The following is a 17,100-nucleotide window of genomic DNA, read 5'->3' as shown; positions in this document are numbered from 1 at the left end:
GACTGGTGACTGCTCGGTGACTACTAGGTGACTGGTGACTGCTAGGTGACTGCTCATTGACTACTAGGTGACTACTCTGTGTCTGCTAGGTGACTACTCATTGACTACTAGGTGACTGCTCATTGACTACTAGGTGACTGCTTGGTGACTACTAGGTGTCTGCTAGGTGACTGCTCATTGAGTACTAGGTGACTACTAGGTGTCTGCTAGGTGACTGCTCATTGACTACTAGGTGACTGCTTGGTGACTACTAGGTGTCTGCTAGTTGACTGCTCATTGACTACTAGGTGACTGCTTGGTGAGTACTAGGTGTCTGCTAGGTGACTGCTCATTGACTACTAGGTGACTGTTTGGTGACAATTAGGTGACTGCTCATTGAGTACTAGGTGACTGCTTGGTGTCTTCTAGGTGACTGCTCATTGACTACTAGGTGACTGCTCATTGACTACTATGTGACTGCTAGGTGACTTCTCATTGACTGCTAGTTGACTGCTCGGTGACTGCTCGGTGACTGCTTGGTGACTGGTGACTACTAGGTGACTGCTTCATGACTGCTCATTGACTACTAGGTGACTGCTCGGTGACTACTAGGTGTCTGCTAGGTGACTACTAGGTGACTGGTGACTACATAGTAAGTGACAGCTTGGTGACTGCTTGGTGACTACTAGATGACTGCTTGGTGACTGCTCGGTGACTGGTGACTACTAGGTGACTTCTAGGTGACTGCTTGGTGACAGCTAGCTGACTACTAGGTGACTGTTGACTACTAGGTGACTGGTGACTGCTTTGTGACTATTAGGTGATTGGTGACTGCTCGGTGACTGGTGACTTCTAGGTGACTGCTTGGTGACAGCTAGCTGACTACTAGGTGACTGGTGACTGCTTGGTGACTATTAGGTGATTGGTGACTGCTTAGTGACCACTAGGTGACTACTAGGTGACTGCTCGGTGACTACTAGGTGATTGGTGACTGCCTGGTGACTGCTCGGTGACTACTAGGTGACTGGTGACTACTAGGTGACTGCTTGGTGACTACTAGATGACTGGTGACTACTAGGTGACTGCTTCATGACTACTAGGCGACTGCTCGGTGACTACTAGGTGTCTGCTAGGTGACTACTAGGTGACTGGTGACTACATAGTAAGTGACAGCTTGGTGACTGCTCGGTGACTGGTGACTTCTAGGTGACTGCTTGGTGACTGGTGACTGCTTGGTGACTGGTGACTGCTTGGTGACTGGTGACTGCTAGGTGACTGGTGACTACTAGGTGACTGCTTGGTGACTGGTGACTACTAGGTGACTGCTTGGTGACTGGTGACTGCTAGGTGACTGCTTGGTGACTGGTGACTGCTAGGTGACTGCTTGGTGACTGGTGACTGCTAGGTGGCTGCTCAGTGACTACTAGGTGACTGCTCGGAGACTACTAGGTGACTGTTAGGTGACTACTAGGTGACTGCTCTGTGACTACTAGGTGACTGGTGACTGCTAGGTGACTACTAGGTGACTGGTGACTGCTTGGTGACTGCTTGGTGACTGCTCGGTGACTGCTCATTGACTACTAGGTGACTACTCATTGACTACTAGGTGTCTGCTAGGTGACTGCTCATTAAGTACTAGGTGACTGCTTATTGACTACTAGGTGACTGCTCGGTGACTACTAGGTGTCTGCTAGGTGACTGCTCATTGACTACTAGGTGTCTGCTAGTTGAATGCTCATTGACTATTAGGTGACTGCTCATTGACTACTAGGTGACTGCTTGGTGAGTACTAGGTGACTACTAGGTGACTGCTATGACTGCTCGGTGACTACTATGACTGCTAGATAACTGCTCATTGACTACTATGACTGCTAGGTGACTGCTCATTGACTACTAGGTGACTACATAGTAGGTGACAGCTTGGTGACTGGTGACTACTAGGTGACTGCTTATTGACTACTAGGTGACTGCTCATTGACTACTAGGTGACTACTAGGTATCTGCTAGGTGACTGCTCATTGACTACTAGGTGACTGGTGACTACTAGGTGACTGTTTGGTGACAATTAGGTGACTGCTCATTGAGTACTAGGTGACTGCTTGGTGACTACTAGGTGTCTTCTAGGTGACTGCTCATTGACTACTAGGTGACTGCTCATTGACTGCTAGGTGACTTCTCATTGACTGCTCGGTGACTGCTTGGTGACTGGTGACTACTAGGTGACTGCTCATTGACTACTAGGTGACTTCTAGGTGACTGCTTGGTGACAGCTAGCTGACTACTAGGTGACTGTTGACTACTAGGTGATTGGTGACTGCTTGGTGACTATTAGGTGATTGGTGACTGCTTGGTGACCACTAGGTGACTACTAGGTGACTGCTCGGTGACTACTAGGTGATTGGTGACTACTAGGTGACTGCCTGGTGACTGCTCGGTGACTACTAGGTGACTGGTGACTACTAGGTGACTGCTTGGTGACTACTAGATGACTGCTTGGTGACTGGTGACTACTAGGTGACTGCTTCATGACTGCTCATTGACAACTAGGTGACTACTAGGTGACTGGTGACTACATAGTAAGTGACAGCTTGGTGACTGCTCGGTGACTGGTGACTTCTAGGTGATTGCTTGGTGACTAGTGACTGCTAGGTGACTGGTGACTACTAGGTGACTGCTTGGTGACTGGTGACTGCTAGGTGGCTGCTCAGTGACTACTAGGTGACTGGTGACTACTAGATGACTGCTTGGTGACTGGTGACTACTAGGTGACTGCTTCATGACTGCTCATTGACAACTAGGTGACTACTAGGTGACTGGTGACTACATAGTAAGTGACAGCTTGGTGACTGCTCGGTGACTGGTGACTTCTAGGTGACTGCTTGGTGATTGCTTGGTGACTAGTGACTGCTAGGTGACTGGTGACTACTAGGTGACTGCTTGGTGACTGGTGACTGCTCGGAGACTACTAGGTGACTGCTCTGTGACTACTAGGTGACTGGTGACTGCTTGGTGACTGCTCGGTGACTACTAGGTGACTGGTGACTGCTAGGTGACTGCTCATTGACTACTAGGTGACTACTCTGTGTCTGCTAGGTGACTACTCATTGACTACTAGGTGACTGCTCATTGACTACTAGGTGACTGCTCGGTGACTACTAGGTGTCTGCTAGGTGACTGCTCAATGAGTACTAGGTGACTGCTTGGTGACTACTAGGTGTCTGCTAGGTGACTGCTTGGTGACTACTAGGTGTCTGCTAGTTGACTGCTCATTGACTATTAGGTGACTGCTCATTGACTACTAGGTGACTGCTATGACTGCTCGGTGACTACTATGACTGCTTGGTGACTGCTCATTGACTACTATGACTGCTAGGTGACTGCTCATTGACTACTAGGTGACTACATAGTAGGTGACAGCTTGGTGACTGGTGACTACTAGGTGACTACTAGGTGACTGCTTATTGACTACTAGGTGACTACTAGGTGACTGCTCATTGACTACTAGGTGACTACTAGGTATCTGCTAGGTGACTGCTCATTGACTACTAGGTGACTGGTGACTACTAGGTGACTGTTTGGTGACAATTAGGTGACTGCTCATTGAGTACTAGGTGACTGCTTGGTGACTACTAGGTGTCTTCTAGGTGACTGCTCATTGACTACTAGGTGACTGCTCATTGACTACTATGTGACTGCTAGGTGACTTCTCATTGACTGCTCGGTGACTGCTTGGTGACTGGTGACTACTAGGTGACTGCTTCATGACTGCTCATTGACTACTAGGTGACTGCTCGGTGACTACTAGGTGTCTGCTAGGTGACTACTAGGTGACTGGTGACTGCTTGGTGACTATTAGGTGATTGGTGACTGCTCGGTGACTGGTGACTTCTAGGTGACTGCTTGGTGACAGCTAGCTGACTACTAGGTGACTGTTGACTACTAGGTGACTGGTGACTGCTTGGTGACTATTAGATGATTGGTGACTGCTTGGTGACCACTAGGTGACTGCTCGGTGACTACTAGGTGATTGGTGACTACTAGGTGACTGCCTGGTGACTTCTCGGTGACTACTAGGTGGCTGGTGACTGCTTGGTGACTACTAGATGACTGCTTGGTGACTGGTGACTACTAGGTGACTGCTTCATGACTGCTCATTGACTACTAGGTGACTGCTCGGTGACTACTAGGTGACTGCTCGGTGACTACTAGGTGTCTGCTAGGTGACTACTAGGTGACTGGTGACTACATAGTAAGTGACAGCTTGGTGACTGCTCGGTGACTGGTGACTACTAGGTGACTTCTAGGTGACAGCTAGCTGACTACTAGGTGACTGTTGACTACTAGGTGACTGCTTGGTGACTATTAGGTGATTGGTGACTGCTCGGTGACTGGTGACTGCTTGGTGACAGCTAGCTGACTACTAGGTGACTGTTGACTACTAGGTGACTGCTCGGTGACTACTAGGTGATTGGTGACTACTAGGTGACTACTAGGTGACTGGTGACTGCTAGGTGACTGCTCTGTGACTACTAGGTGACTGCTTGGTGTCTACTAGGTGACTACTAGGTGACTGGTCGGTGACTGCTAGGTTTGTATGGTGGCATAAAAAGGTTATTTTATAGATTTTTTTTTTTGTTGTTGTATAACCATATCACCACTTATCATACAGTACATACACTATATTGTTTATATCGTTATTTTTGGCCACAATCAGTCGTTGTTTGCATGATGTGCGTCCTGTGCTCCGTATGTGCGAATGGTTGCGGACAGCTGCGACGGCTCCATTTGGCGTCTCACTACAAGTCCCAGCTGCTGTTTCATTATCAAATAATCGCTCGTCCACAGTTCATGGCAGCAATAGCGCACACCTCTGTATTAGGCTCATAGAGCACCAGTTATCTGTTTAATGTGTGGGTGACTCCACTTTACTCATTAGCCATTACGTGGACTGAGCCAATATTCACCCTAGACTAAGTGGCACTTTGTGCCTCATTCCTCAATTTGCTGAATTCATTTTAATGCAACAAATAAAATGGCTGCTTCCATTGTGCGTGTCTCTTTCTCTGTGTAAGGACTGGTCTCATATCTCCTAGCTGTCTCTGTGTAAGGACTGGTCTTGTATATCCTAGCTGTCTCTGTGTAAGGACTGGTCTTGTATATCCTAGCTGTCTCTGTGTAAGGACTGGTCTCATATCTCCTAGCTGTCTCTGTGTAAGGACTGGTCTCATATCTCCTAGCTCTCTGTGTAAGGACTGGTCTTGTATATCCTAGCTGTCTCTGTGTAAGGACTGGTCTCATATCTCCTAGCAGTCTCTGTGTAAGGACTGGTCTTGTATCTCCTAGCTATCTCTGTGTAAGGACTGGTCTTGTATCTCCTAGCTGTCTCTGTGTAAGGACTGGTCTTGTATCTCCTAGCTATCTCTGTGTAAGGACTGGTCTTGTATATCCTAGCTGTCTCTGTGTAAGGACTGGTCTTGTATCTCCTAGCTGTCTCTGTGTAAGGACTGGTCTTGTATCTCCTAGCAGTCTCTGTCTCAGGACTGTTCTCGGATCTCCTAGCTGTCTCTGTCTCAGGACTGGTCTCCTATCTCCTAGCTGTCTCTGTGTAAGGACTGGTCTCATATCTCCTAGCTATCTCTGTGTAAGGACTGGTCTTGTATCTCCTAGCTGTCTCTGTGTAAGGACTGGTCTTGTATCTCCTAGCTATCTCTGTGTAAGGACTGGTCTTGTATATCCTAGCTGTCTCTGTGTAAGGACTGGTCTTGTATATCCTAGCTGTCTCTGTGTAAGGACTGGTCTTGTATCTCCTAGCTGTCTCTGTGTAAGGACTGGTCTTGTATCTCCTAGCAGTCTCTGTCTCAGGACTGTTCTCGGATCTCCTAGCTGTCTCTGTCTCAGGACTGGTCTCCTATCTCCTAGCTGTCTCTGTGTAAGGACTGGTCTCGTATCTCCTAGCAGTGTCTGTGTAAGGACTGGTCTCCTATCTCCCTCTGTGTAAGGACTGGTCTCCTATCTCCTAGCTGTCTCTGTGTAAGGACTGGTCTCGTATCTCCTAGCAGTGTCTGTGTAAGGACTGGTCTCCTATCTCCCTCTGTGTAAGGACTGGTCTCCTATCTCCTAGCGGTCTCTGGCTTTGTGTAGGGATCTGTCTTTAGCTGTCTCGGAGATGAGGACTGTAAGCTTTTTGATTTTGGTATTTGCATGGCAAATCTGTAAAATGTGCTGAGGAAAAGATCGTTCGTCCATTTATCACATTAATGACTTTGTTTTTCTCCAATAAAGCCTCCAGCTTTGGAAACTCTGAAGGAAGCCACCACTCTGATCCAATGGGTTGGGAGCTTGTTGTTAATTAAAATGATATTAACCTTAATGGTCTGAAAAGAAGACATATTATATAGAAAGCACATAGAACCCTGGGCGCCCTGATAAATGATGCAATCAGGACTCATCAGCATCCAGTAATTATGGAGTCAGTCCCGGTACAGGAACCTGAGACTGGATGGAAAGTCACCAATTAATGTATTTATGTAACCTAAGAATGAGCCTGCGAGCTAATTGCTTATTGCTTCCTTTCACTTAGTGCTCTCTATGGTGATCAGTTGTAATAACACGGAGACCGTACACACACGTGAAGCTGCCGTCACCAGCACTAAAGAGCAGAAGTTATGGGGCTTATTACATAGAACATTAACTATGACAGAAATTGTGCATCACCTTGATACAAATCAGGATCATTGTCCTCATTTCCTATGATTTGCTATTTATCTACAAGAAGGGGCATTCCCAGGTTGTATCTCCAAAGATCTAGGAAAGCAGCAACCTGCCATGGCTATAGGTAAACACCAACCTAACAGTAAGTCTAGGGAAGCACGGACCTGCCAGGGGGTCTAGGGAAGCACGGACCTGCCAGGGGGTCTAGGGACATACCGACCTGCTAGTGGGTCTAGAAGAACATGGACCTTCCATGGGGTCTAGGGAAGCACGGACCTGCCAGGGGGTCTAGGGACATACCGACCTGCTAGTGGGTCTAGAAGAACATGGACCTTCCATGGGGTCTAGGGAAGCATGGACCTGCCAGGAGGTCTAGGGAAGCACTGACCTGCCAGGGACTCTAGGGAAGCACGGACCTGCCAGGGGCTCTAGGGAAGCACTGTCCTGCCAGGGGCTCTAGGGAAGCACGGACCTGCCAGGGGGGTCTAGGGACACACCGACCTGCCAGTGGGTCTAGGGAAGCACGGACCTGCCAAGGGCTCTAGGAAAGCATGATCCTGCCAGGGGATCAAGGAAAGCACACATCTGCCAGTGGGTCTAGGGACACACCGACCTGCCAGGGGGTCTAGGGACATACCGACCTGCTAGTGGGTCTAGAAGAACATGGACCTTCCATGGGGTCTAGGGAAGCATGGACCTGCCAGGAGGTCTAGGGAAGCACTGACCTGCCAGGGACTCTAGGGAAGCAAGGACCTGCCAGTCAGTCTAGGGAAGCATGGACCTGCCAGGAGATCTAAGGAAGCACTGACCTGCCAGGGGCTCTAGGGAATCAAGGACCTGCCAGTTGGTCTAGGGAAGCACCTACCTGCCAGGGGGGTCTAGGGACACACCGACCTGTCAGTGGGTCTAGGGACACACCGACCTGCCAGTGGGTCTAAGAGAGCACTGGCCTGCCAGGGAGGGCTAAGGAAGTACTGACCTGCCAGGGGGTCTAGGGAAGCAAGGGCCTGCAAGTGGATCTAGGGAAGCACCTACCTGCCAGGGGGTCTAGGGAAGCATGGCCCTGCCTGGGGGTTCTAGTGAAACATGAACCTACCAGGGGCTCTAGGGAAGCACAGACCTACCAGGGGGTCTAGGAGAGCACAGACCTACCAGAGGGTCTAGGGAAGCACAGATCTGCCAGGGGCTCTGGGAAGCAAGGACCTGCCAGTGGGTCTAGGGAAGCACAGTCCTGCCAAGGAATCTAGGAGCACAGATCTCCCATGGAGTCTAGGAAAATATCGACCTGCCCAAGGGTCAAGGGAAGCAAACCGACCTGCCAGGGGGTCTAGGGAAGCACGGACCTGCCAGGAGGTCTAGGGAAGCACTCGCCTGCCAGGGACTCTAGAGAAGCATGGATCTGCCAGGGGGTCTAAGGAAGCACTGACCTGCCAGGGAGTCTAGGGAAGCAAGGCCCTGCCAGGGGTCTAGGGAAGCACTGACCAGCCAGGGGGTCTAGCGAAGCACAGACCTGCCAGGGGGGTCTAGGGACACACTGACCTGCCAGTGGGTCTAGGGACACACTGACCTGCCAGTGGGTCTAGGGACACACTGGCCTGCTAGGGAGGGCTAAGGAAGTACTGACATGCCTGGGGGTCTAGGGAAGTACGGACCTGCCAGGGCGTCTAGGGAAGCACCTACCTGCATGGGGGGTCTAGTGAAACACGAACCTGCCAGGGGCTCTAGGAGGGTGTAGGGAAGCACAGATCTGCCAGGGGCTGTAGGGAAGCAAGGATCTGCCAGTGGGTCTACGGAAGCTATCCCATTGGATCTAGGAGCACAGATCTCCCATGGATTCTAGGGAAGAATGATCCTGTCAGGGGGTCTAGGGAAGCACGAACCTGCCCGGGGGGGTCTAGGGACACACCGACCTGCCAGGGGGTATAGGGAAGCAAGGCCCTGCCAGTGGGTCTAGGGAAGCACGGACCTGCCAGGGGCTCTAGGGCAGCATGATCATACCCGGGGGTCTAGGGAAGAATGATCCTGTCAGGGGGTCTAGGGAAGCACAGACCTGCCAGCTGGGTCTAGGAACACACCGACCTGCATTGCAAGTCGCTTAAGAAAGAATTGCTTTCCAGTTCAGTTGTGTGGTTCCAAAGCACAAAAAGTTATTTATGTAAAGAAAAAATAACAATGAAATATTTAATAGAGTAAAAAGCAATCAATATGTACAAGCCGATACATACGCATGCGCACCGATCCCAGTATATAGTCATCAATCTAGAAGCCTGTGGTCATCAATGAGGATGTCTGTACACTGGAGTCGGGTCACAGCTTATATACCTTACAGAGTTCCATGGTAACAAAGGAACTAGTTGACAGGTTTCCATTGGTTCTTGCTTCTGGATATTCTGGTCATTAGTTGATTCATACGGTGTCATCAGGGGCATGGCTCAGTCCATAAACGGTCACATTGTGTAGTTTCCCACCGAACAACTGGTTAATACTAACTACAACACTGCATATAGATACTAACATTCTATGCAATAACTCCTCCCTATCATCCATAACTAGCGGACGCAAGATGCAACTCCTTTGCCGATGGGAACGGAAGTCTGCAAATAAACAGGGATTTAGTATGATACCAAACATGACATGTCTACTATGTTCTAAACCTTAGATCTCATTTGTTAAAAATACCTTTAATAACTCTGGTTAGTAACTATTGTGAATGGGAACCATTTTATACATATGCATTCGCATATGTGCTTCTGTGCATTGAATAGGATATGTTCGTATGTATGTATGTGAATACACATGTGAGCGTCTATGTGTACGCATATAAGTTTGTGTGTGCGTTATGTGCATCAGTGTATGTGTGTGGTGTATTTGCATTTGTGCGCATCAGATTGCGCAGACGCAAAGTAGCATCCGGTTTACTCGACATCAGACTATAGACGACCAGATCATCAGATAATAATTGTAAGCGATCATATTCAATTATTTGACTTCGACAGGGTCTAGGGAAGCACTGACCTGCCAGGGGGTCTAGGGAAGCACCAATCTGCCAGGGGGTCTAGGGAAGCATGGCCCTGTCTGGGGGGGTCTAGTGAAGCACAAACCTACCATGGGGTCTAGTGAAGCACAAACCTACCAGGGGGACCAGGAGAGCACAGATCTCCCATGGTGTCTAGGAGAGCACGGACCTGCCAGGGGGGTCTGGGGAAGCACAGACCTGCCAGGGGGGTCTGGGGAAGCACAGACCTGCCAGGGGGGTCTGGGGAAGCACAGACCTGCCAGGGGGGTCTAGGGAAGCACAGACCTGCCAGGGGGGTCTAGGGAAGCACAGACCTGCCAGGGGGGTCTAGGGAAGCACGGACCTGCCATGGGGGGTCTAGGGAGGCATGGACCTGCCAGGGGGTCTAGGTAGTCACAGAGCTGCCAGAGGGGGTCGAGGGAGGCATGCTCTGCTCCCCTTACTCAGCTGCCCTCTTTTCTGTTGATATGCGTGTGCTGTTTGGTGGCGATAGGCAGAGTTTATAGCATCACTAGTGGAATTGCAGACACACCAAACAGCCCAGATACTTCACCAGGTGTCAGGTTTATGCATGATATTCTGGCAGGGTCTCTGGGGTTATTGTATGTAGTACAAATCTGTGGCGCTCATACACAGTGAAATGCGCCAGTTACAGTATACACAGAAGACCAAATGGCGGCCATCTTGGTTAGGTAAAATGCTTCAGTAATGGAGCATTTATGTAGGCAGCACAGTAGTGCACTCCGTATTTCAACATGCTACCTTTAAAACTTATTTAGGAGGAGGATAGATACTTTAGCCCGGCCCTCTCCATGTCTGTCTCCAGGCCAACCCACTAAAAGGACTGGGCTCCAAGATGGCCCCTCACTCTCCGCAAGAGCGTGGCTCCATCTCTCACTACAGGTACCTGACCGCTCCCTCCTCTGTTAGCCATTACCACACTTCACAGATATATATATATGAAATAGTACCACACACGTGTGAACTTGCGTACCATATAGCTCCAATAGATGAGCATGTAGAAGTAGATCTTTCAATGAATCCACTCTGGTCGTTCTCACTATTCAGGTTTGGACTAAACACAGGGCTCAGGCATACATAGAAGAGATAGATAGTGCTCACATAGTGTAGTAATTAAACACAATTTTATTCTACATACACACAACAATTTATAATTACTTTAAAACAAAGTTCAAAAGGCTTATCTGGGTGCTTAACCAAGTAGGAAAGCAGAGGTCCCATTTCCCTCAAAGCGTTTCGTCACCTACGTCAATAAGACTGAACTTCGGCAGGTGGTTAGTCAAATAGTACCCATCCCGGTCTTATATAGCTTACCACTCAATTAGTTATGAGCCAAACAGGGCTCCACCAGATATCTGGGGTATGATGCCATTCTACTGTCATCAGCGCATGCGCGGGGTATCTGTAACACCGTGGGACTACGGAGATATCTCTACTACTATCTAGAGGTGTCCACCCATGCGTGGGAACATGCACTGTCACGAAGGTTTCTCTAATACACTTCTACACGCGGGAGTGATACCCCTCTCCGTACCACATGTCTGTGGATTTCAACATTTATGGGCCATTTTCTTGTAGTTTCCTTTGTACCACAGGCTGACACCATTTTGTAAGAGTCTCAAATACATTACTATCGATCAAATGGGTAAATACCGGGATAAGAACTATTAGTGAGTAGACAATTTATGACTTAGCACCATATACCTATATTATACCACAGTATATGATATTAAATATGAACATTAAAAATAAACAATTCATAATAATATAGACAACATTTATACTTAGATTTGTACTTAGTATAGACCACATTTATACAATTCTCAATTAAATAAATAGCTAAAACTTAGCAGAATCATAAACCATGTGATGTATACATGTAAATACATATAAAAAATATATCTCAAATTCTCATAATGTTATAAAAAAAGGTGTAATTTCATAGCTCTCGTTTAGGCCATAGGGCATCATAGTATTAAGGGTAAAGATCCAAAACATTTCCCTTTCTTTTCTCTTTCCCCCAATTGTACATGCTCAATGGCTTTAAAATGAAGGCCAGAGGGATTGCTATTGTGATTTTTAAAAAAGTGTTTTGGTATAGAGTGATTGTCTACTTTATTTTTGATACCTCTCACATGTTCTTGTATCCTTACTTTAATATTTCTTTTACTTTTCCCCACATATTTACATGGGCATTCTAGAACATATATTACCCATGTAGACAAGCAATTAATTCTACTTTTGATGTAAAAAATGTGGTGTAATTATAATCAGAAAATGTAGTATTCATAGTGCTCACAAATGTACACACATTGCAACTGGTGCATTTAAAAAAAGCCTTATTATTCTGTAACCAGTGTTTTGTAGCTGTCTCCATAGGTTTTAAGGTGCTAGGTGATTTTTCAAATTTTTTGCCTTCCTGAAGGCTATAGAAGGTCTATCAGTGATAATTTGGTTCAAAATGGGATGTTTTTAATATGTCCCAATGTTTATTCATAATTTAATTTCTTTTTATTTATGATTTATACTGTGTAACAAACATTATTTGGTGTTCTTTAACCTTATATTGCAACAAGGTGTCTCTCTCTAGGGCATTGGCTCTCTCCTTCGCTTTCTGTATAACTTCCTGTGGGTAGCATTTCTCCTGAAATCTGTCAGAGAAAATGTCTATTTGTTGTTCATATGTATTATCCCTACTACAGATCCTACGTATACGGCAGAACTGTGAGTAGGGAATATTAGTTTTCCAATGGTTTGCATGACTGCTATTAAAATTTATATAGCTATTACTATCGAAATTCTTGATATAATTATGACTTACTATGCCTTGGTTATCACTACCAATAACTAGATCCGAATATTCAATCTCAGTTGTGCTGAATTTGTATGTGAATGTTAAATTGTACTCATTCAATTTAAGGCCCTCCATGAATGCCATAAACTCCATTTCCATGCCATTCCATATAATCAGAATGTCGTCTATATACCTCACATATAGTACCAAGTTGTCCTTGGCACTCTGATTCCCATAGACATGTCTCTGCTCCCAGCTCCCCATATGAAGATTGGCGAAGCTGGGAACAAAGACAGTACCCACCATCGCAGTACCTTTTTATTTGTCTAAAAAATGACTCTAGAAATGTAAAATAGTTGTGATTCAAAATAAATTTAATTAAAAGGCAGATAAAATCTTTGTGCTGTGTACTTAGGTTTAGGTCTTGATCCATTACTTCTCGACAACTCAAGATGCCCTTATCATGTGGAATAGAGGTGTACAATGACTGTACATCCACTGTTGCCCATTTATATGAGTCTTGCCATTGTGTATTTTTAAGGATCTGTAATAGCGCTGTGGTATCTTTTACACATGAGCTCAATGTACAGACATACTTATTTAAAAATGTCTCCACATATTCAGAGCATCTGATGTCAGCGAATCTATACCTGCCACAATTGGGTGTCCTGGCGGGTTGACCAACCCTTTATGAATTTTCGGCAGATAGTAAAACGTTGGGATCACCGAGTTATTTCTGATAAGGAATTGATATTCATTCTTAGTAATTATTTCTCTATGTAGTGCTTCAACTAATATTACACAAAGCTCTTCTACAAAATTAACAGTGGGATCCTGATCCAATTTAGTGTAGGATTTTTGGTCCCCTAGGAGTCTATTAGCCTCTTTGATGTAGTCCTCTCTATTTAGTATGACCAGGCCACCTCCTTTATCTGCTTGCTTAAAAATTTCACCCATTTCTTCATATGTATATATAACAAATATATGAAAGTGGGCGCTATTATTTTTAGTCTTTAGGTAATATTTGATCTCAAATAGATTGTCTTTCCCAACACATTGGATTGAAAAAAGATAAAGTCTTGTAGAGGAGAATGCAATGAAGACCCACAGATCACGTAGTTTATCTTCAAGCTATATGTTCCACGTTAGATTCTTTAGCTTGAAAGAGTAAATGTCCAAATGGAGACTTGTTCTCAAAATGCATAGAAGTAAACAAAGCTTTTTTATCCAGCGTGTTCCCCCTTTTGGAGTATTATCCTTCTCTAGAGAAATAAACCCTCATACCAAGGGAAGACACCCAAAGAATAATAAATAAAAATTCTGATGCGCATATGTATATTTATTTAAGATAACAATCTTTAACACACTTCACAGTAAAAAACATGCAGCAAGGCTTAACACAATTCAGATTGGGGGTATATTGAGAAAAATTCTCCCACCTTAGAATTCTATACTCCACATCTGCGTGACCCCAAACTGCTGATCACTACTGTGGGACTGATCATACAGGTTCAGGTATCTGTTTGGTTCATATATATCCTATACACAATATATCCTCTTTAACACACCATATATCCAATACACAGTATATATCCTCTTTAACACACCATATATCCTATACACAGTATATCCTCTATAGCACACCATATATCCTATACACAGTATATCCTCTATAGCACACCATATATCCTATACACAGTATATCCTCTATAGCACACCATATATCCTATACACAGTATATCCTCTATAGCACACCATATATCCTATACACAATATATCCTCTTTAACACACCATATATTCTATACACAATATATCCTCTACACAATATATCCTCCATAGCACGCCATATATCCTATACATTACCATATATCCTATACACAATATATCCTCTTTAACACACCATATATCCAATACACAGTATATATCCTCTTTAACACACCATATATTCTATACACAATATATCCTCTATAGCACACCATATATCCTATACACAGTATATCCTCTATAGCACACCATATATCCTATACACAGTATATCCTCTATAGCACACCATATATCCTATACACAGTATATCCTCTATAGCACACCATATATCCTAAACACAGTATATCCTCTATAGCACACCATATATCCTATACATCACCACATCACCATATATTATATACACAATATATCCTCTATAGCACCCCATATATCCTATACACCATATATCCTATACACAGTATATCCTCTATAGCACACCATATATCCTATACACAGTATATCCTCTATAGCACACCATATATCCTATACATCACCACATCACCATATATTATATACACAATATATCCTCTATAGCACCCCATATATCCTATACACCATATATCCTATACACCATATATCCTATACACCATATATCCTCTATAGCACACCATATATCCTATACACAGTATATCCTCTATAGCACACCATATATCCTATACACAGTATATCCTCTATAGCACACCATATATCCTATACACAATATATCCTCTATAGCACACCATATATCCTATACATTACCATATATCCTATACACAATATATCCTCTATAACACACCATATATCCTCTACACAATATATCCTCTATAGCACACCATATATCCTATACACAGTACATCCTCTATAGCACACCATATATCCTATACACAGTACATCCTCTATAGCACACCATATATCCTATACACAGTACATCCTCTATAGCACACCATATATCCTATACACAGTATATCCTCTATAGCACACCATATATCCTATACACAGTATATCCTCTATAGCACACCATATATCCTATACACAGTATATCCTCTATAGCACACCATATATCCTATACACAGTATATCCTCTATAGCACACCATATATCCTATACATCACCACATCACCATATATTATATACACAAATATCCTCTATAGCACCCCATATATCCTATACACCATATATCCTATACACAGTATATCCTATACACAATATATCCTCTATAGCACCCCATATATCCTATACACCATATATCCTATACACAATATATCCTCTATAGCACACCATATATCCTATACACAGTATATCCTCTATAGCACACCATATATCCTATACACAGTATATCCTCTATAGCACACCATATATCCTATACACAGTATATCCTCTATAGCACACCATATATCCTATACACAGTATATCCCCTATAGCACACCATATATCCTATACACAATATATCCCCTATAGCACACCATATATCCTATAGGTGACACATTTGTACACTATGTAAGGTGAATTTCCACAGTGCTGACCCTTGAAGCTTACACTCTATAACATGTCTTCCAGACTGTGCTTTGCCCTCACAAAGTCGGAGGCACTCAGGTGATTTGTCTCCCCAAGAATTGCAGCCACATTAAGCTCTGCAGACCCCGGGCGCACCTCTGCACTATGGAGGCCAAGATGTGAGTATCCAGGGAAACGGACAGATGGATTTGGTCCTTTATTGGGTACAGTCACTTGTCATGTCCAAGACGTGACCAACATATGGGAATGGATGGGATGCTCTGTGCTGTGTATTGTTAGGGACAAGCCACAGTGATACACGTGTGCTCAGTACCAATGACACACACACACGTGTGCACAGTACCAATGACACACATACACACGTGTGCACATAACAATGACACACACAGACAAGTGCACAGTCACAATTACACACGTGCACGTGTGCACATAACTATGACACACACACGTGCACATAACTATGACACACACACGTGCGCACATAACTATGACACACATACACACGTGCGCACATAACAATGACAGACTTACACACGTGTGCACATAACAATGACACACAGACACACGTGTGCACATAACTATGACACACACACACGTGCACATAACTATGACACACACACACGTGCACATAACAATGACACACAAACACACGTGCGCACATAACAATGACAGACTTACACACGTGTGCACATAACAATGACAGACTTACACACGTGTGCACATAACTATGACACACACACACGTGCACATAACTATGACACACACACATGTGCACATAACAATGACACACACACACGTGCGCACATAACAATGACAGACACACACACATGTGCACATAACAATGACACACACACACGTGCGCACATAACAATGACACACATACACACGTGCGCACATAACAATGACACACATACACACGTGCGCACATAACAATGACACACACACACGTGCGCACATAACAATGACACACACACACGTGCACATAACTATGACACACATACACACGTGCGCACATAACAATGACACACACACACGTGCGCACATAACAATGACACACACAGGTGCACATAACTATGACACACACACATGTGCACATAACAATGACACACACACACACGTGCGCACATAACAATGACACACATACACGTGCACATAACTATGACACACACACACGTGCACATAACTATGACACACACACACGTGCACATAACTATGACACACACACACGTGCACATAACTATGACACACACACACGTGCACATAACAATGACACACACACACG

At 45.0% G+C, this 17,100-nt stretch overlaps 1 protein-coding gene across 3 annotated transcripts in view; it reads left to right on the top strand.

Annotated features, from left to right (window-relative positions):
• LOC148478898 (uncharacterized) overlaps positions 1-17,100 on the top strand; it is a 219,021-nt gene that overhangs the window by 186,749 nt on the left and 15,172 nt on the right. For all 3 annotated transcript variants that reach the window (XM_088455229.1, XM_088455230.1, XM_088455228.1), the window contains exon 14: positions 15,861-15,976. In XM_088455229.1, coding sequence (XP_088311355.1) covers positions 15,861-15,976 — 116 coding nt within the window. The remainder of the gene's footprint in view (positions 1-15,860; positions 15,977-17,100) is intronic.

Source organism: Taudactylus pleione, unplaced genomic scaffold, assembly GCF_031769625.1.
Source record: "Taudactylus pleione unplaced genomic scaffold, aTauple2 ptg000646l, whole genome shotgun sequence".
Classification (NCBI taxonomy): domain Eukaryota; kingdom Metazoa; phylum Chordata; class Amphibia; order Anura; family Myobatrachidae; genus Taudactylus; species Taudactylus pleione.
Note: the sequence above shows the minus strand (reverse complement) of the source record. Positions and strands in the feature narration are given on the sequence as shown.